General features: G+C 36.2%; 1 protein-coding gene across 1 annotated transcript in view; it reads right to left on the reverse strand.

The window, feature by feature from the left end:
- Positions 1-7,893: 7,893 nt before the first annotated feature.
- The window catches only part of LOC127514759 (zeta-sarcoglycan), a 315,734-nt gene continuing 307,144 nt past the window's right edge, over positions 7,894-16,483 (reverse strand). The window contains exon 8 of the mRNA XM_051897924.1: positions 7,894-11,285. Coding sequence (XP_051753884.1) covers positions 11,088-11,285 — 198 coding nt within the window. The 3' untranslated portion in view covers positions 7,894-11,087. The remainder of the gene's footprint in view (positions 11,286-16,483) is intronic.

The raw sequence follows: 16,483 nt of genomic DNA on the forward strand, positions 1-16,483 counted from the left end.
GAATGATAAATCGTATGTTCAAAATGATATATACTATATGAGACACATCCAGAGCTAAATGAGCCGTGAGGTGTTTTTAAATTAGGAGTCTCCTTAAATATGGGCAAATGGAGATGATTTAGGTGAAACGTATGAAAGTACTAGCCTATGCTCTGATTGGTAGATTATATATGCAGTATTATGAATATTGTTGATTCTTTGACAAATTGCTTTTGTTCCTTTTTTGTAAGTCACTTTGGTTAAATGTGTCTGCTAAATGCATAAATGTAAATGTAGATGAAAGATGGTCAAATTACCCAAAATATTTCAATTATGTAAGAAGTAGAGGATGAAGTAGAACTTTGTGAATGACAGTTCCTCTAAACGGAATTCTGTTCTGATTCTGTGGAAAATCTGCTGAGCTTTCTCCGGGCGCAGGTTCTGTGTGGGCCTGAGCATAAATTACAGTTTTGTATGGGAGTGACAATAACAAACAATCCAGAAAATGGAAGTCTGGAAAATGGAGCATATAAAAAAAACTTCCCAGCCCTTTTAGAAAGGGAAATATTAAAAGCTACATTAGAGAGAATGTAATCTGAAAGAATGGTGCATGATAAAGTCATTTGTATTACAATGACAATGTCATGATGATGAAGATGGAACGTCAGAGATGAAGTAAAAGCACCTTTCAATCTCAAAGCACTCAGCTGAACGATACTTCTGAAAGTCTTCTGCCCTTGAGCTTGTATGCTGTTTTCTGATCTGATTTTTAAGTACCTTTGTTGCTATAAATGAACCAAGTAAACAGAACAAACATAAAGAGAATGACTTCTTCAACCCAACGACCGAAAACTATGGCTGTGTACACACTGCACTTAAATAAATGTAAAAAAACAAAACAAAACAGCAAACAGCAGCAAGCCTATAATAAACCGAGATAAATCAAAATGCTTAATATTGAAAACAAGACCAAAATATCACGACCCACACCTGCCTACTTTATTAACTCCTTAAACTCAAACGCTTCATGAGTCAAGCTCAAACAAGCCCAGAAACACTTATAATAAGTGAAGATGGCAACACTTCAAGTGCACACTCCACGAAGCAGCCTTCCACACATAAACAAAACACATCTGTGGATGGTGGTTAATTTAAAATTGCACAATATCATTTTTGGAGTTTTTGGTCAATATAATATTGATTTGGTCAGAATGCCAGAATGTTGCTATGGTTACCACGCTGTCAATCAATTTCAGGAGTGAGCCGTGTTCTACACACACGGAACGATAATTTAGGGCATTCACTCCCATATTTAAATGCAGTTGTCACTTGTGAAACTTTACAGTGTGTATATGGCCTATGATTAAAGGTAACCTATTATGCCAATTTTTCAATTTGTAATTTAAGTCTCAGGTGTCCCAGGATGTGTCTGTGAAAGATTAATTTCAAAATACTCCACAGATAGTTTATAATACCATGTTGTTAATACCCAAACATGCTGTTTTCATGCATGTTTCTTTAAATGCAAATGAGCTGCTGCTCCCCATCCCCTTTCCAGAAAAGTGCTTCCTTCAACAGCTCCTGTCTGCATCAAATACTCTGCCACTAACAAAACTAACAAAACATTTGCTTGGTTTTTATTATCATCTATATCGCAATCAGGGACATTGCAGTTGGTCTTCATCATGAAAGTTTATTATCTGCATGCACTTTAAAGCTATATCAGTTTAAACTTCTAATTTATCATTCTCTGAGCACACACATCTAAAGCACACGCAGAATGCTGGCTTCAGATGGCACGTCTCGTGAGTATTAGGCCGTGTGTCCACCTAAGCGTTTTTTTTCCGGCGGATAGCATAACTTTCCAGTTGTTTTCAATGGGAGCACCACGTTTTTTAAACGCCAAGAGGGCAACGAGGCACTGAGCATCTTTATTCCGCTGAAGTGCTGAGCACTTTGCATTTTTTACTGGTCACCTTGAGTTGAAGAATGTTCAACTTCAAGTAAAAAGCTGTGCTCATCACTGTCACTTTTTAGCAAGCCATCCAGTCAGGGTGGAGGAGGGGCGGGACAAATACAACACCAACCGTCACAATATTCTTGCTGTACAACAACATCAACAAGCAGAGAACAGATCAAAATGGATGAGAAATTAATATTGCTGGTCTCCAAACATACATAGCAAATACTCTACATTGTGTCGACATTTTTATTCTGAAACAAATTATCTGCGAAATCAGTTACAAGTAACAGTGCCGCGGATATTCCGTATTCCGTAAAGGCAAATAGACACAAGAAGTGCTCAAAATACAAAGTTTCAGACATTGCTTAGAGTAGCATAAGCTAAAATAGAGAGAAATTAAAAGAAGTGAAAGCAGTTTTTTTTAATGATGAGGTTAAGTGTTTACGAAAGAGATGAGTTTTCAGCTGTCTTCTGAGTGTTGCCAGGGATTCTGCATTCTGTATGAAGGAAGGGAGATCATTCCACCAGCAAGGTGGAATGATCGAAAATGTTCGATCATTTTTCAGTGAACGAAAATGTTCTGGAGAATGATTTTTTGCCTCTCTGTGATGGATTGCAGCAATCAAGCCTAGAAATGACCAGGCCCTGGACGAGAAGTTGTGTTGCATGCTCTGTTAGGAAAGGCCTAATCTTTCTGATGTTGTGTAGTACAAATCTACATGTCCGAGCTGTCTTTGCAATGTGGTCTTTGAAGGTCAGTTGGTCATCAAAGATTACTCCAAGATTTCTGGCCGACCCTGATGGGGTAATTGATGATTTACCTAGCTGGATGGTGAAATCATTCTGTAGAGTCGGATTGGCAGGGAGGACAAGAAGCTCAGGCTGAGCTGCAGGTGATGTTCTTTCATCCATGCCGAGATGTCCGCCAGACAGCTTGAGATTTCTGCAGCTACTGGGGGGTCACATGGTTGAAATGAAAGGTAGAGCTGTGTGTCATCAGCATAGCAATGCTAGGAGAAAGCATGTGCCTGTATGATGGGACCCAGTGATGTAGTGTATCTGGAGAACAGGAGCGGTCCAAGAACTGAACCCTGAGGAACCCCTGTGATCAGTTGATGTGCTTTGGATACCTCCCCTCTCCAGGCAACCCTGAAAGACCTGCCTGTGAGATACATTTCAAACCAGTGAAGTGGAGTTCCTGTGATGATGAGAGGGTGGACAGAAGGATCTGATGATTCACGGTGTCAAAGGTCGTGAGACTGTTGAGGTTTTATGGGGATAAAAAAAAAAAGGAGTGGGTGGATTTTTATAAGGTGGTTGTGTACACTGCCAACATACATTTATGTTCAAACAAAATGTAAAAGTGAATTTTGCATAAGTATCTGTTGGACTTAAACAGAACAAGATGGCTGACTTGAAAAGTTAACAGCTTTAGATATGTGATAAAGTATTCTCATTTGAAATCTCTTAATTCCTGTATAATGCAAAATTGCTGCTATTATCTATTAAGACAGAGTTACCAAGGAAACAAAATGTTCCTGTTCTTTAAAAAAGTTTGAAAAACCTCTAAACTTTTAAGCTACATTTTCAACTCACTACTGTATGAATGCAACTAATTTTCATGCTATTCTGATTCAGTGCAGCAGAAGACAAGCAACTGCCAGTGAGATGAATGTGAATCCTAACAGATAACTTTCTCCAAGTATTATAGACCTCCTTGGTATTAACGGGACACCTGGGGGTTTCAGTTCAGCATTATCGGATTCAGTCCTTCTATGCAGAGCGACCAAAAGATGAATCAGAATCTCCCTCCACAGCAAAAAGATGGGGTTTTGTGTGTATGTTCTTTTTCTAATATGGGTAATGATTTTCATTGAAATAAATGGAAATCTTGAAGCATTTTTGAAAGAAAGAAACTTTCACATCCCTTTGGATTCAACCCCCTCAGCATAATCCAAGTAAATAAGCTCTTGTGGGGATTGCAATACTCTGAGAGAGGCCTGGAAAATAATATTTGATGGATGCATCAATATTTTGTTGACCTTATAATATCTAATCAAATTTTATTTCTGTAGGGAGAAAGAAGATAGAATTGGCATCTGAAATGTCTGAAGTCATAAACTTTAATGATTCTTACCTTCTGCTTATCTGCGTGTTTTTACTGAAGATGGGAGAATACAGGTAGTTAGGCACATTGAAATGTTTGTGCTTCACATTGAGGATCACAAAAAAATTTACAGAGAAATGTCAGTGTTTTGGTGGACTAAAGTGAGCTTTTATTTTATAATGAATAGTCTTATTCACAACCTGCACATTTGTTCTTTTTTTTTTTTTTTTTTAATATATTAAAGATGCCATCAGTCAGTTAACCTCTGTGTTTGTATTCAACAGTCTGTTATTGTATGCATTTTACGTACTGTGATTAAATGAGAGAGGCTGATTCCAGGCATGTCCTCGGGACTCCATGATTCATCCAGATGTGAGCTTTATCCGTAAACATGAAACAGACAGTCAGACAAATATTAGTGACAGTACCCGTCTGATTTTCCCTTTGGGATCACTGATGTTCCTACAGTATAATACAATTAATCATTCTAAATTACAAACTGAATTACATTCTATTACATTAAATAAATGACGGCAGTTGAATGGCTCTGATGGGGCAGTGTAGCCCTTGGCTAGACACATTGTTTCAGGTGATTGCCTGCCTAATCTGATTTAATATGCCTGAAAGCGCTCATATTAGCTTCTGTGCTATTCTGTGCCATTATGGCAGATGTGCACCAGGAATCATGTTACGTTAGACATCAAAGATTCTCTGTGACTTGAAAGTGCTACAGCCAAGACCATTACAGATGACCAAAATAATCTACTACTGTTAGCTAATGTGATATCATGTTTCTTTCTATTGTCTACATTTTTTTATTTTTTTTTATTTTCAGTTCTTGATAAAACAATAATAATAATACTGAATATCATTTTAAAACTCAATTACTTGTACAACTTTTAGAAAGGTAAACAAAGAATTCAGATTGAAGGGTTAGTTTACCCAAAAATAAAAATTCTAAGTCATAAATTACTCACCCTCATTTCATTCCAAACCCATAAGACTTTCGTTCATCTTTGGAACACAAATAAAGATCTTTTTGATGAAATCTGAGAGCTCACTGTCCCTATATAGACAGCTATGCGACTACCACTTTGACGCTTCAAAAAGTTCATAAAGAGATCGTAAAAATAGTCTATGGCCACGTACACATTGTAAGTTTCAGGAGTGACAACCGGGAGTGAATCCCCTAAATTATCGTTACATGTGTGTACGACTCACTCTCGAAAATGCAATGATTGACAGCTTGGAAACCATAGCAACGTTCTGGCGTCTCGCGTGTTTGGTATCCGTTATGGTGAGCAAAGTAATATTACAGTGACAAAACACTCGTTATTTTAAGCAATTTAACTAAACAGTCGACGGAGGCGTCGTGTTTTGTTTATGCTTGTACAGCCGGTTTCACAAAGAGCGCGCTCTTTCTGTGTTGCCATGATCACTCATTATAAGCGTTTTTGGGTTGTTGTTTAAGCTCGTCTCATAAAGCGAACGGGTTTATGGAGTTATTAAAGTGAGCAGACATTAATCGCGATATTTTGGTCTTATTTTCAGCATAAAGCATTTGGATTTATTTCGGTTAATGGTGGGCTTATTCTATTGTTTGCTGATTTTTCTAGCAAGATCTGGCAACTCAAATGAGCCAAGGCTCACGCTTTCCCTGTGATTCAGCACGCATACAGAAGAGAGACACCTCCAATGCACCTTAACGTCATTAACAACTAGTTGTTCAGTTCGGTTCCGTACACACTGCATAGCATTTCTGTAAATGTGGTTGTCACTACCTGTATTTTTCGGTAGTTAATTCGGTTGTCACTCTCGTATTTTACTGAACTGTGTGTGTACAGAGTGGGATTTAGCACTAAAAGGTGAGCTGACAACCGAATTTAGCTGCAGTGTGTACGTGGCTGAATTGAGTGGTTTAGTCCAAATTTTCTGAAGAGACACGATCGCTTTATATGATGAACAGATTTAATTTAGGCTTTTATTATGAGAGCGAGTAATTAATGACAGAATTTTCATTTTTGGGTGAACTAACCCTTTAACATATCAGGATCTGACATACCATTCAAAAGATTTACTTTTTTAAAAGAAATTAAAACTTTTATTAAGCAAGGATGCATTAAAACTGATCAAAAGTGACAGTAAAGACTTTTATATTGTATCTAACAGGTTAAACTGTAATAATATTTCACAATATTACTGTTTTTACAGTTTTTGATCAAATAAATGCAGCCTCGGTGAGCATAAGTGACTTATTTCAAAAGCCTTTTAAAAAAATCTTACCTGACTTTTACCTACCGAAAAATTTGAATGGTAGTACTTTTAGTGGGAGTGTACAGCATCGCTCCATCACAGTAATCTAAACATTTAAATCACAAAAAGCACACTTATCTACCCTCCATATCTAGATATATGCCCGGTTATAATGCTCTTGTACATCATTTGATGAATTACTGCTGCCATGATCAACAGAAAATCAAAACAAAATATCTCTTTAAAATTCAATTTCATGGGCAGTAATAGTGCAACATGGATTGCACCAGGTAAAAAGCTTTGTGAAAAAGACACTATATATAATAAACCTATAATTGGCATAACAACGATTTAACTTTAGAGGTTAAACTGAATTGCAGGTCCCACATGCCAAAGTGACTCAACTGTAAATGCTTATTTAAATGCTGTCCTTCATGACCGTTGGGTCTTATAGTGTAAGTTCACTGAAAAGGCAGTTGACAATTGAAGTGAGAATGATAGTGAAAATATAAAAAACAACTATAATAGTAAAACAGGTGAAAAATGTAAAGTGTTTGTGTGTGCGTACGTGTGATTTCAGTAATTTGCCTCCAGGGCGTTCTGTTCGTCTACCTCTCGACTCTTTATTCAACACGTTTATCCCTTCTGAATGCCAATGAGGCATCTCATAAACATTCATTACTTAGAGCAGAATACAACCAAAATTAAATTTCAGCAATCTTCTTAGACACTATTCAATCCAAGTGAACTCAGTCGACAGCTATTTTGTCCTAGACAAGTTATTAATTGTTTAGGAAAGCTATTTTAATCTATTTCAACTTTCAAACACTGTAGTACAGATGGCATTCAACAATAAGAATGAAATTCACACTGAATTTGTGATGAATCTGCATCTCAAGACTCAACAGAGTTTTTTCAAAGCCCTTGGAAACAGATTTAATCATATTTCACTTTCAAATCTCATTTTAAACACATAGAAGGGTAAATAAAGTGCAATAACTGAAAATGAGTACATATGTTTAAAAACAAACAAACAAAAAACCCTAAGGGGTGTTTGTTTTACACTCAAAACACGTATTTATTAGTGTGCCAAAATTTATGAGCACAAAATACAGTGAAGAATGAATAGGCTTTTTATGGCCCTCACTCTCCTCTGATGTTTAGCTTCTCTCCCAGAGTTCGTAAGCTTTATAAGACCTCTCTGCTTTTCCAAATGAGAATGGAGGTGCCAGAGGAGTGAGTCCTAACCAAAGCACTGACCTCATCCTTTTATGAAGATGTTCTATTTCATGGTAAATTTGATCCGAAAGCCTCAAAGACTGCCTCTGCCTGCCTCTACCCATTCTAGTCAAAAATTGATAGAAAATGGACAGAAAACCGAGAAATAAAAAGACAGAGACCAGGAGATGTAGTAACATTTGTCCATACTTTTCTTCACAGAAAATAAACCAACTCCCCTAGACTCTGCCAAATGTCAATGGCACTAAAATTGCTGAGAAATAACATGGAAATTGAACGAAGGGAAAGACAGTGATTGGGTTTCATCTCCCAAATAAAGACATTTAATTTCCCAAATAAACATATTTGCATGTGTTCATCATTTCATGTTTATTTTTAATTATTTTCAAACTCATTTCATGAGCCAGATTAATTTGAATGTTATAATATTGGAGTTATGACGAAAAGAAAATCTAGGACATTAACATGACCTCTTATATAACTGAATAATATTCCAACCTCACAGCAATCTTACAAACACATTGCATAGGATTTGTAAGAAAATATATCTTTGTTTTAGTTTAAGAAATCTTCTCTCCTACAGAACGTAAACACAAAAATAAATAAATAGTTATTTTGATGCTAAGCACCTCATACTACTGTACATTAGCCTGTTCTGTGTTATTCTAGAGTTTGCTATCTAGAATCCAGTCAGGTTTTTCCATATTTTAAACATTTATGAGGGCATTTGTGGCTTGGATATCTTTTGCCATGTCTTGGTTATCCAAAAAACAAAGTTGAGCTTTTAAACTTAGAGTTATACTTACTTAGAGTTATTATAGGCTTGATTACGTCATTTTTCACCTTTTATCTCCTATTGCCAAACATACTTTATATGTCTCTCACAACTGAAGAAAACTGCAGTCAAAATTCTCAAACGACAATGTTTCATAATGTGTCATAATGAGAATGATGACAGCCATAAACACAAGTGTTATTGGATTACTGCTGTATACAATAAGTTTGTTAACCTCTTTGGAATTAGATTTTTACATGAATGGCTTCTAAATCTGTGCACGTTGCTTATGAAATGGAACTGTCTTTGATTATCATTTAATGTATTACTATGAAATTATATTTTAGGAGCTATTCTTGCGTAAATGCATTTAATTCCAGATAGGTCAAAAACTATTTCTCATAACTGTATACACTTTTCCCTACAGAACACTATGCATGGTTATTCCATATTGGCAGTTCACTTTCACTTTGAGATCTTTTTTGCAGAAATGACCCTCTAAATCATATTTTAATTTACTCAAGTGCAGTGGTCCATGGTCTGAAACACTGAAAACAGTAAATAATGTAACAATGACGATTAATAATAAACTTGCAATATTGATTTTTTGCACTGCATCATGTGGAGGGAATAACCAAGACACACACACACACACACACACACACACACACACACACACAAAGAAAAAAGAAAGAAAGAAAGAAGAAAACAGTTGGGAAAAATATTACGGCACCTCTTTTTGACTGGCAGGATCAATTTTAGTTAGGACCTAAACACAATCCAAAAGTTTAATTTGGTTGATAACAGGAAAGAGTTTTTTAAAAATAAAACAAATAAACAAACATTTTTTTTTTAACATTGACTCACCATAGTACATGTAAACATGTCCATGAGACTAAAACAATAAAAAAAGAAACATTATCAAGCATTCTTGAATACAAAATTCTTAAAATAAACTTTCTCTTTTTATTATTATTTATTAATGTTGTTATATACATGGCATAATCTTGTGCTTTTTTCCAAAAAAAGAAACATCCAAGAGGAAAAAAAAAAGAAAAAAAAAAAGAGTTTTTGTTTTCTTTCAGTTTATCGTATTATCTTTTTGACCAATGAACTAAAGGAGAGGAGAAGGTTCGTTCGGTCAGTTTTCCTAGCGGAGGTTAGTCTCACTGCACGTGGAGGGACAGTAGCAGGTGATGTGCTTTACTAACAGTAGCAAAGGCACCTTAGTATCTTCTTTAGAAAAACACGCGCTCGTTTGCGGGTCGCCGTGTGTGTGCTCATTCATGAGTGCAGTCCAGCGTCCCGGCACACATTCACAATCCTCCACTGAGTCAGACGCTCATACAAAAATAAGAGGAACAAAATACACACATACCAAAAAAAAAAAAAAAAGAGAAAGAGTTTCTGCTCCATTTACAGATTGGGAAGATGTGGCTTCAACCGAGCCAAGATACATCAAATGATTCCTGAATTCTGCTTGAGAGGACAAGGAGGAAGAGGAAGATGGGAAGGAAGAGAAATTGAAAGAAAAAGAGAATAAACAAGAGAAGACAAAAAAAGGACAAAATGAAGTGAAAGTGTGATATACAGTCAGTGTGAGAAAGATGCTTTGATGACAGACAGACAGACAGACAGACAGACAGGCAGACAGACAGACAGACAGACAGACAGACAGACAGACAGACAGACAGACAGACAGACAGATAGATAGATAGATAGATAGATAGATAGATAGATACCCTAACGCTCAAAATAATTAATTGGTTTGAGTTGGGCAAACTGAAATGAAACAAATTAGTTCAATCAAATTAACTTTTATTAGTATTTAGAACTTTATTTTTCTTTTGATATCACAAAACTGACACATTTTAAATTATCTGAGTTGTTTCATTGTTTTGAGTTTTATGAACTTGTTTCTTTTCATTTAGACAAACTTAAATTTACCTGAAACTGGGCTGGGATTTCTATTTCCCAGCATGCTTTGCCATGACTCGAAAGGGAGAATAAATGCTAAAATTAAGTGTTATATAAAGTTTTTGTGCAAGATTAATGTTAAGTAGGGGATTTAGTAGTGTTTAATGCTTTGCTATCTGAATTTAGAAGAGTTTGTTATGCAGAGTTTTTTGGGGGGTTACTGCACCATCATGGTGATGAGTGGAGCATGAGCTTAGTTTGAGAACAGGTATATCATAAATGTTCTATATTGTCGTACTCTTTCAGCAATTGCTATGCTATGTTAATGTTATCAAAGCATTGTGTTACCAATTAGCATTTGCTGAATTAGTTAAAGCTAGCTGAATTTCCAAAAATATAAGTTGAGATTACATGATAATTTTAAGTTTAATGTATGATTTAACATACTCAAAAATTTCAAGTTAAGAGCAATTAAAATGTACGAGCACAAAATTGAAATCTGCCAGTTCTGCTTAAACTTTGAATTTCTTAACTTTAAAAAAAAAAAAAAAGATGTAACTGATTACCTCTTTTTTTTTTTTTTTTTTTTTTTCATTTTGTCAACTTATTTGGGTTTACAGGGTAGATAGACAAACAGACAGATAGACAGACAGACAGATAGACAGACAGATACTTGATGGACAAATGTAAGGGCAGATAGACAGATGGAAGAGTGGATAAAAGAAAGGCATTACAGAATATTCTTAAGAAAGAGAATAGGACAGAGGAACCAAAGAAGGAAGGAAAGGAGCAAGAGAGGGAAGGTGAAGGAAGGCCTTTCTGGTGCTGGGTGGTTCATGGCCCACCCACCTTTCTCAGCTCCAGAGACACACACTATTGGTTGTCTGGCAGGTAGAAGAGCTCTCTGCAGGAGACAGATAGAGCTTGCCGCTGGGACATACACACACCTCGTACACAGTCTGTTTGGGGTATGTGGTCCCTGGACCAAGCAATGGGTCCACGCTCCCATGTGGAAGATTTCCAAGACGGATTGAGTTTGCGTTTAGAAAGATCTGAGAAGAGGAGAGGCGAGGAGAGAAGAGCAGAAAATACAAGAATACAGACATTATAATCAAAGCCTTCAGATAAAATCAACATAATAATAGTAATTTAAGATTACACTGCATTTACTCATATAAAAACGCCACACTGATGAAAGACTGTATCATTATTTGAGACATACATAGTTGAACAGTGTTGTCCTCAGTGGTTAAGACACAACAATCTGACCAGTCCAGTCTAGTCTCTCTCTCTCTCTCTCTGTATGTGTGTGTGTGTGTGTGTGTGTGTTGCTTAGTATCTCCTTAAGACCATTTCCCAGCTTCAGACCCCCAAAGTCTGTTCATTGACTATTCTAAGGTGTACTGCTCACAAAAATTGGCAAGTACTTTCCCAGTTTGGCATTTGTTCTTTAACTTTTAATAAAAAGCAAAAAAGCAAACCCTGGGACATAAAAGTGCCCAAACTTGAATAAACACCTAAGATGCAAGATTATAAATGAAAACTCTGGCTTCACACTAGAAAATGTTGGGTTATTTCAACCCAAATTTGGGTCAAATATGGATTGAAACAACCCAGCATTTTTTAGAGTAAATGTAAGCCATGACACAATCCTGGTGCATTAATTCCTCCTAAAGGACACACATTTAATTTCCAGATATGGACCAGGAGCTAGAACATCACCAGGGGCATGAACTACATTTCATTAAAAGTCTGTTTGCCCTTTGATTTATAAATATGTTGATTCCTGTATTTATCAGTTCCAAAAAGTCTGTTGGCTCTGACAGCTAGGAAAGGCCAAATAATCTTTACCATAACTCATATGCTGTAGGTAAGTGACAAAAAACAAAGGAGGGAGAGAGAGAAAGAGAGAGAAGACACCAACAATGAAGAACTAATTACTGTAAGTAATGGTATCTGAGGTGATGACAGGGCATATCTCTATAAACATTTGCACAAACAAGCCCCCATGATGCTTTGCTGTCAGCAGGACAGCGCACAGCCACTTTTCCTATCTGTCTCTCACTTTGTCTCTCATTGTCTCGTTTTTTGCTGCATCAGTTTTTCATTTTGCTCTCTCCAAGTGCCCTGCAAACTTCAATATAACACTTATCAAATGTGAATTTGATTTTTATACAATCAACATTTTTTTATGCACACACAGACCTCAAAATGAACTTTACATGTACCTATACGTGAACTGCCATACTTGACATTTCTTTAGAGTTGAATGCAAGTTAAGTGCTGTAATGTACTGCATAATGTTAACTGTCCTAAAACCAGCATTAAACACACCCAAGGGGACTTTAAGAACCTCTGTATGTTTGTTCCTCTATAAGTGCAGTAAGTTCAGGGCAATTTGTATGAAGATGAGCACATGTCAATGGGAGCAATGTAAATGAAAAAGTCATGGCAAACAAAATAAATAAATATATAAAACATATGTGGGCAAAAGGGGTAATTGGTCTTATAAAAAAAAAAAAAAAACATATGAGAGGCACATTTGTAAAAAAGCAAATAAACTTCAATTGAAATCTAAGGCCAAGGTCTACATATGAAGAGTTTGGTTCCAAAACCAGTATTGTATCTGGTCGGTATTGAAAAGTAATTTATAAATTTTGCGCAAAATGCGATATTCGTCGTGTTATTCTATCATGTTTTCTCCCTTTCTTTCCAAAATGCGACAAACGCCAGTCTCCTTTCTCTGCAGAATGCGATATATCCGCTCAACCAATCACAGCGCACTATTCCAAATGTAAGGCCAAGGTCTACATAAGAAGAGTTTGGTTCCAAAACGCAATAAACGCCATTTTTAAAAAAACTGAGTTTCCGCCAAAACCAGTATTGTATCTGGTCGGTATTGAAAAGTAATTTATTAATTTTGCGCAAAATGCGATATCCGTCGTGTTATTCTGTCATGTTTTCTCCCTTTCTTTACAAAACGCGACAAACGCCAGTCTCCTTTCTCTGCAGAATGCGATATATCTGCTCAACCAATCACAGCGCACCATTCCACGCACTGTAAACAGTAATGGCGGCACTCTGAATATACCCAGCATCCTAGTTTTCCTTATCTGCTTTGTACTTTGTGATCAACAAAAACAGAAAAAGGAATAATTTTGACGGCATTGAACCTGTGGTGGTTTCTGTGGTGGGAAGAAACGCAAGTCATCGAAATGTAATTATTTACGTGAGGAGATTAAGAAGATGAGGCACTCGAGTCGGGAGGAGGAAAAATGCCGGCTGTTGCTTGTTCCATGACAGCATCGATCTTCCGTCACGGTCCCCAAAACTGAATAATGGACAGTTTTTAAAAGCTGTTTTTAATACCAATATACTCGGTAAATGTGTTTATTTTAACCGTGCGGTGACGCCAGATACTCTTTAATCTGTAATGACAAACAGAGACATAATTAATTTAACATTAACAAGATGACTCGTTGAATTCATTTTGGGAGCGACGACTGAATGTATTTTTAGTCAAATGCCTGTATATAAGATTAGTATTGACAAAGTTCAGAGGCTGTCATATATGTGGATCAACTTACTTTGATGTGTATTTTCAATATGAAAAATAACTTTTATATTGATGGATTAATTGCATTTTGAAAAAAAAAAAAAAAATGTGTCATGGATTTATTGCATTTTGGGGGAAAAAATATCCGTTTTTATAATAAACCTTTTAAAATCAAAATGTAGATTTGAATTTTTAATGTTTTTATAACCAAAAGATGCTATGTGAAAGTTTGAAACAGAAAATAGTGGTTTTCATCTTGCCACTTTCTTGGTAAAGAAAACACCTTTTTACTCAAATTAATCAAAATGGAGTTATAGCGTTTTGGAACCAAACTCTTCATATAATCCAGTCAAACTTTCAGAGGATTTCAGAACACTTCTAATGTATGTTCACAGTGTATAGAGTAAGAAACAGGTTAAACCTGAGCCTACTTTAAAGCCCACTTGAGTAATGCAGAACATTGCACTTTCACAACTCCAATTACCCTCAAGCTGTTGACAAGCATCTATAGTGACTTTCTGTTCCATAAAGTATTGCACATTGCTAGAATGATATGAAATATTTATATTCTAACTTTTCCCTCACAACTACAAGTTTATTTTTCACAATTTGGTCTTTATAACTTGCAATTGTGAGTTTATATCTCACAATTCTGAGAAAAAAAGTCAGAATTGCGAGTTATAAACACAATTGTGAGAAATAAAGTCAGAATGTGTGAGAAGTCAGCTCATATATTGCTTAAAATAAGGACTTTCTGGTTGTCAAACTTTGTGGAACAAGTTTATTGATATACTTGGACACTTTGTGAACTTACATCATACTAGTGATGCACCGAAATCTTCTTTTATTTTTTTAAATCACCAATACCAAAATTTTAATTAAACAGACACCATTTAAGTTAATGCAAATTAAGTTAAGTGCTAATTATACATCACTTTTTCTTTCTATGATTTCGCTCCTTCAAAACCATTTGGGCCAAAACCAAAAATTTGTTTGCAGGTGCCACTTGTTATTTGTATCTAATGCAATGAAAGACATTTTGAATGTGTCCAAAAGTGCTCAAATACTTTTTCGGTCCACAGTACATCTGTGATTGGTTACAATGCTACTACCCACTATAAAAATAAAGAATAAAATTTGATGCAAAAGTAACTTAAATTAAATGCCCATCATTGATACTTAATGATTAATGCCACCTCAAAGCTTAGTCCCCTGCTTTACATGTACTTCTGTCTCTGTTCTCTTTAAGGAATTTGCATTTGTCCTCTAAATGCTTTTATCACTTCATCCCCTTCATTGCCAAATTACTAAAATTCTATTTTGGCATTCGGTTAGCCGACATGTCCTCATGCATTGTGTCACCTAATACCGGTGAGTGCCTCCTTGGCCCAAAACAGACCCTCAAATCCAATTCCATTTTAAACACTCTTCCGTTTTCTGCCAAGAGACGGAATTCCGGAATTTTCTGAGATGTGGCATGGCTAATGGTACCGCCTGCTGACAGCTATCATGACCCCTACTGAGAGACACTATGAGAGGGGCGGGGGGCCAACCACGGGGAGCAAGAGAGAGAAAGAGACAAGGGAAGAAGTCGGAACGGAAGTCATTTAGGTCATCTTATGAGGGGATTAGAGATGGCACCCTCCCCAAATGAAAGTGTCTGTATGAATTACTGTCAGTCAACAATGGGATAAAAAAAATGGTGCGTTGTTTACAAACCTCTTCCCATTCTGGAAACACTATCGGGGAATGTGTGTGTGTACACTTGCGTGTTTATTTGTGTAGAGAAGGCCAATTATAGTCGGTCCAAACATTTTTTCATGCATGATTTCTCACATGTCACAGCTGGAGGAGGGTAAGCAGCAAATGAAAATGAACAGGTCGAGAAAAGAGCTAAATCTGGGGAGGATAGGAAGGTTTTTGGAAATGCAGCTGATATGAAGGGAGGGGGATAGAAACACATACAGGTGACCCATCAGATTTCATGAGGTATTCGTGTGTATCACATACTCCATTACGCTCTGGAGATGAGTAGAGTCACATGCTATAAAACACAGACAGATTGCTGAGATCTCCAATCTCAATCTCTTTTGTTCTTTTCTTTACGACCTGTGACAATCAAACAATTCTAGCGCGCAGTTGCCACACGTTTCATTTACTTCTGGACTACTAATACAAATTGATGGTTGGAGCTCCCAAAGATAAAAAGTTTATGGACCTTTGGCTGCATACTTGTCTTTCCCATTATTCTACAAAGGTCAAGTGTTACACAAATGCCAATACAGGTGTCAGTATTCTCAATTATTATTTTTTAACATTACTTTTTCATTTCTTGGCTTGTGTGTATATTGTGTAAAGTATGGAAGCCCGTTTCCGCCACTAAATAAAAAAATAAAAACAGTAATTGCGACTTTTTATCTCAGAATTCTGACTTTTCTCACAATTGCGAGTTATAAAGTCAGAATTGTGAGATATAAACTCACAATTGCGTGATATAAAGTCTGAATTCTGACTTTTTTCCTCGTAATTCTGACTTTATAACTCGCAATTCTGACTTTTTTTCCTCACAATTGCAAGTTATAAAGTCAGAATTCTGATATACGTATAAACTCGCAATTGCGTGATATAAAGTCACAATTCTGACTTTTTTCTCACAATTGTGTTATAAAGTCAGAATTCTGATATATAAACTTG

The sequence above is a fragment of the Ctenopharyngodon idella genome, chromosome 1, assembly GCF_019924925.1.
Source record: "Ctenopharyngodon idella isolate HZGC_01 chromosome 1, HZGC01, whole genome shotgun sequence".
NCBI lineage: Eukaryota > Metazoa > Chordata > Actinopteri > Cypriniformes > Xenocyprididae > Ctenopharyngodon > Ctenopharyngodon idella.